We start from the raw sequence: 5,854 nt of genomic DNA on the forward strand, positions 1-5,854 counted from the left end.
GAGGAAACAGTAGCCCAGAGAGGTTAAGTGTCCTGTGTGTTGTCACAGACAGGCTACTGTTTCCTCATCTTTAGTGGGCTACATCTGGGCTACTGTTTCCTCATCTTTAGTGGTGTCAAGGGACACCAGAACTCAGGTCTTCTGATCTAGTTCAGCGCTTGGTTCTGGGACACACCTTTCCTACACCCACAGAGTGTTAGACATTTCCAGGGTAATTCATCCTGCAATTCTGCTTTTCCCGTGTAACTCCCTTATCCCTTTCCACATACTAAACAGTAGCCTAGACTACTCGAGGTTACAAAAGATCATCCCTCATGAAGGTTTCAAGGTAGTAGTCACCAAAGTATTTGTTTTGCTGCCCACCCCCCAACCAAATATGTATACATTTCCTCCCTTTTAATAGCTTAGGTAAGGATTGCTTTAAAAGTCTGCCTGTCCAATATAAGATAGGCACAATCAAAACTGTAAAAATGACTGCCTAGGTCCCTTCCAGTAGAACATTGTAGCATCCAGGGATTGGCAAATGATTAAACAAAGCCATTCACTTTTTATACCGCTCCCCGCCCCCCACCTCTTATACCCAAAGGCCTATTTGTTTGGTATTTTAAAAATATTTTTAAAAATAATTTTGGGGTATAATTTATTTTTTGTGAGATGCAAAGAAATTAAGGGTACAGTTTGGTAAGTTTTGACAAATACACCCAAATCAAGACAGAACATTTCCATCACTCCCAGAAAGTTCCTGCATACCACTTTCCAGCCAACCCCACTCCAGACCTCCACTGTTCCAATTTCTATTGCCATAGATTAGGTTAACCTGTCTTGAACATCCAATTAACTGGAATCATATTGCATGTAATCTTTTGTCTCTTTCTTCTTTCACTCAACATAATGTCTGCCAGACTCATCCATGTTGCTTCAGTGGTTCCTCCTTTTTTTGATGGGTAGCATTACATTATTCACTCAGTTTTTAAAACCCAGTCATATTACTGCTAATTTGTCCCGCAAAATTCTTTCCATTCAGTGTAATTCCTGTATGCTCCTTTCCATGCATACATCTCCTGCCTATCTCCTTGGCAATTCTTGAATTGAAAGAAATATGGAAATGGCCTCTTGGATCTCTAGCACTGTCCTTCCAGGTGGGAGTGGTTCTCTCTACCTTCAGGAGAAACAGATAACCAGGCAGTCTAGCATGAGTACATGAAAACAGTCAGGAGTACAGTCTTCAGAATAGAGAGATCTAGGTGGTTGTGGCTGGTCCAGCTCTTCACAGACAGTTGGTTAGCACTATTTTCCCATTTGTAAAATGAGGATAATAATATCTTCTTAGTAGGGATTTGTGAGGACTAAATTATATTGTACACAAAATGTTTGGCACAATGGAAACTCATAAGAAACAGCCTCAAGCTAGGCTGTAATAAACATCCTTCTCTTCATTCACACACTTTCCATTTTTATCATATAGTATTAGTGGATATATATTTTCAGAAGTCTTTAAAACGAAGAGCTCATGATTATATCTAGAAAAACCAAACAGATATTTACTTAAAGTAAACGTTATTTCCTATGGAAACAAGTAAAGCCTTCTGTCACTTATTCAGTGACAATTACGTAGTGAATGCTGATTCTGAGGGGTTCTTCAAGGGTTAAAGACATAGCCCTAGCTTTTAAGATGTTTGGTTTTAAAAGGTAACAAGGTAAACACAAAAATAATAATAATACAAAGCACAGTATGGTCAACAATAATTAACATCGATTAATATGGTGGCTAAGAGCATGGTCTTTAGAGTCATACTCCATGGTTCAGATCTCAGTCATGGGATGTTGGGGAGTTACTTAACATCTTTGTGTGCTACTTCGTTCATAAAATGGGAATGATAATACCATTTCTGTGGCAGGGCTGTCATGACTAGATGAGTTAATACATGTGAATACTTAGCACAGTATCACACACTAAAATATGCAATAAGTAATAGCTAATAGTTCCACTTATGGAACACTCAATATGTGTAGAGCACTGCATTAAATATACGCATCACTTCACATCATCTCCATAATACCGTTACGGCTATTATATCCATTTTACTGGTAAGGTAACTGAGGGGCAGGGTGTTTAGGTAACTTGCCCAACATTACATAGGTAGTAAATAGCAAATGCCAGAGGAGAGACAGATCTATAAAATGGGGATGATGATAACAATAGTACTTACCTTAATAAGAATTAAACTAATATTTTAAAACTGGTTAGAATAGAGCCTAGTACATAATAAGGTCTATATAAGTGGATGTTAAATAAATGTAAATTGCTATGGTGATTGAGAGATGGCAGTAAATAACTTCCACACATGGAGATTAAGGAAGGCTTTGGAAAGGTGACATTTAAGCTGAGCCCTGAAATAGAAAGAAGGAAGGAACGAACGAACGAACGAAGAAACGAAAGAAGGAAGGAAGGAAAAGTGAGAGAGAGGAGAAAGAACTGGGAGTATGTCAGGGCACCTGGGTGGCTCAGTTGGTTGAGTGTGGGACTCTTGATTTCAGCTCAGGTCATGACCTCAAGATTGTGGGGTCAGACTCCATGCTGAGTGTGGAACCTGCTTGGGATTCTCTCTCTCCCTCTCCAGCTCTGCACCACCCCCCCACCCTCCCATGCGTGCTCTTTCTGTTTCTCAAATAAAATTTGAAAAAGGAAAAAACTGGGGATAAAAAGAGAACAAGTAATGGGACTAGCTAAGTTTGATGAGGTCAAAGAATCTCCCCATTCCTCCAGTCAGTGGCTAATTCTGCCAGCTGTACTTCATTATATCTCTTATCATTTTTCTTTCATCCCTGTATAATATGCTATCCTCACTCCGTCATTATCCATTTTACAATATTTATGGAGAGCCTCTAGGTGCCGGGCACTGTTCTGGGCACTGGTAATACACCAATGAACAAGACAGGCCAAGTCTCAGTTCCTATTCTGCACTATAATAATACTCCAAACTGGATTCTCAGCTTTCGGTGTCCCTACTCCAATCCATCCTGCAAACTGCCACCGGGCAAACTGCAAAGATATAGATCTGGCCCCAACACTCCCTTGCTTAAACTCCCTGTAGTGTTTCCCATCGTGTTTAGAATACATTTCAATATCCCTAGTGTCCTCTTCAAAGTTCTTCACTAATTGGCCCCCACAGCCTCATCTCCCAGCCTTCACCTCCCTGCACTATGCACTTGAACCAGTAAAATCGCTGAAAATCCTTGATACACACACTTATAAATAAGCACTTGCTGAAAAGACGTGGTTAGTACTCCATCCCTATTTCAACCTTGTCCATGGAAACATTTCCCATTCTGCGTGCTTTGGACGAAAAAGCCCTAGTTAGCCCCTCCGGCTCTGGAGCCTAAAAGACAGCGCAGAACGCACACTTCCCACCTCCCTTGCACGCAAATCCAAACCCAGAGGGAGCCGGAAGGGGAGGGGCTTCGCGCGGCCCCGCGGCCTCCATCTTGGCTGAGCTGGCCGGAAGTGGCCGGGCGAACGGGAGCGCGGGCGCGCATTGAGCCTGCGCCGGGGCCGCGCCGTAGGTGTTCTGTGCCGCGGCGTTGCGGCGACCGTCCCGAGTCCTCTGCTGTGCCGCCCAGCAGCCCGAAAGCCCCCTCTGACCTTTCTCCTAGTCCTCCTCCCGCCGCCTCAGCCATTGTCCCACCCCTCCGCCGGGGTTTGCGCAGCGGCTTGCACACCCCTCGGCCCGTGTACGCGCTCTGCACCTGCATTCCCGAAAACATGTTGCAGAAACCCGAGAGCGGGGCTCTCCCCATCCCTCAGGCCGAGGGGAAGGATGGCGGCCGTGACGGTGAGACCCAGGCCCTGACCGCCTCTCAGGAGGAGGCCCCGAGTCCCCTCCTGCAGGAGAGCTCCAAGGAGGATCTTGGCGCCGGGAGGGAGGAGGGGGCTGCGGAGCCCGCCCTCACCCCAAAAGGCGCGAGGACCTTGGCAGCCAAAGCTTTGGCCCGGCGCAGGGCCTACCGCCGTCTGGATCGGACGGTGGCCGAGCTGGTGCAGTTTCTGCTGGTGAAGGACAAGAAGAAGAGTCCCATCACTCGCTTCGAGATGGTGAAATACGTTATCGGAGACTTGAAGGATCTGTTCCCTGAGATCATCGCAAGGGCCGCAGAACATCTGCGGTATGTCTTTGGTTTCGAGCTAAAACAGCTTGGCCGCAAGCACCACACTTACATCCTGATCAACAAACTAAAACCTCTGGAGGAGGAGGAGGAGGAGGATCTGGGAGGAGATGGCCCCAGATTGGGTCTCTTAATAATGATCTTGGGCCTTATCTACATGAAAGGTAATAGTGCCAGGGAGACACAGGTCTGGGAGATGCTGCGTCGGTTGGGGATGCGTCCGTCAAAGTATCACTTCCTCTTTGGGTACCCGAAGAGGCTTATTCTGGAAGATTTCGTGCAGCAGCGATACCTCAATTACAGGCAGGTGCCTCACACCAATCCGCCGGAATGTGAATTCTCTTGGGGTCCCCGGAGCAACCTGGAAATCAGCAAGATGAAAGTCCTGGGGTTCGTGGCCAAACTCCATAAGAAAGAACCCCACCACTGGCCAGTGCAGTACCGTGAGGCCCTGGCAGACGAAGCCGACAGGGCCAGGGCCAAGGCCAGAGCTGAGGCCAGTATGAGGGCTAGGGCTAGAGCCAATCAAAGGGCTGGTATCCACCCTTGGTGAGGGCTGGTGGATAGGTGGCCAGCAGGGTCCTCCTGGTTATGAAAGCTACTGTCCGAGTCATAAGTAGTATCATTGGGTGTAGGCCGTTAATTAGAAGTTGAATTTGTGTAACTAGGTTTTGTATCTTGCTATGTTTTGTTACATTTTACATACCGTTACACTGATGTTTATAAATGAGATTGTTCTACTTTTTCCTGTAGGATTTTGTTGTAGAGTTTTGCTGGTTTTGTAAAATGGATTGAAAACTTTACATCTTATTGTGTGATCTTGGACAAATTACACAGCATTGTAATGCTGTATGTTAATGATTTGAAGGAACTCGGCAGTATAGCTGATTGGTATCTAGCTTCCCGATGCTTTTTGTCTATATTGTATAAAGAAAAAAGACTAGCATGTACCAATATTTGCTTAGCTATTATAGTACCTAGAGAAAAATGAAAATGCAGTAAATTAGAAGTCTGTCCTGGTACACTTAATAAATTAAACATTTGCTGAGCATCTGCTTCTGTGTGGTGTTTGGGGCATTTGGGGATAGCATGCTAAACAAGATAAAGGTCCTCCTTTTCAGAACTGGAAAGGAAGTAAATAAACCAGAAGTTACAGTGCAGTGAGTTGAAGGCTACAGAGGGACCCCTAACCCAGCTGGGTGATTGGGCTTGCCTGAAATTACCTGTAGTCAGACTTTAGGGGTACAGGGGAAAGATAGGGCATGTGGAGGGGAGGGAAAGGAAAAGAGGAAGAAGTTGGGAGTGGGAAATGGACTGCTTAAAAGAACTGAAAGTCACAGATATTCCTCAATAACATGGGAAGAAAACTTGATACGTAGCAGAGCTGAAGAACACCCTACCTTCCACAGTGCTCTTGTTCCAGGGCAACTCATTACAGTGCACAAACAGTGATGGTGACTATTAGCATTTTGGTCCTCTCCATCTCCCTTCTCTCAACCTCTACAAGGTCCCCTCTTCTACCAAAGCTGTCAGAGATCAAATACTGTAACAATTCTAGAATAATATGTCATGTGGGTGGAGGGTTCATGTGATATCCCCTACTACCCCAAGAAGTTCCACTTCAAGATTTCTCCCCTGGCACTAGGAAGCCTAGGGCCCTCATCCCTGTTTCCACCTGCTGCTTTCCACC

The 5,854-nt window shown here is 45.3% G+C and overlaps 1 protein-coding gene across 1 annotated transcript; it reads left to right on the plus strand.

The window, feature by feature from the left end:
* Positions 1 to 3,504: 3,504 nt before the first annotated feature.
* On the plus strand, positions 3,505 to 5,208 carry MAGEF1 (MAGE family member F1). Its single transcript, XM_007083609.3, has one exon. The coding sequence runs from the start codon at positions 3,764 to 3,766 to the stop codon at positions 4,715 to 4,717; it is 954 nt and encodes a 317-aa protein (XP_007083671.2). The 5' UTR covers positions 3,505 to 3,763; the 3' UTR covers positions 4,718 to 5,208.
* The last annotated feature ends 646 nt before the right edge of the window (positions 5,209 to 5,854 follow it).

Source organism: Panthera tigris, chromosome C2 (assembly GCF_018350195.1).
Source record: "Panthera tigris isolate Pti1 chromosome C2, P.tigris_Pti1_mat1.1, whole genome shotgun sequence".
In the NCBI taxonomy this organism is placed as follows: Eukaryota; Metazoa; Chordata; class Mammalia; order Carnivora; family Felidae; genus Panthera; species Panthera tigris.

Bases quoted from the DNA above. Each gene is read 5' to 3' on its own strand.
- MAGEF1 (XM_007083609.3), top strand. From the start codon at position 3,764: ATGTTGCAGAAACCCGAGAGCGGGGCTCTCCCCATCCCTCAGGCCGAG.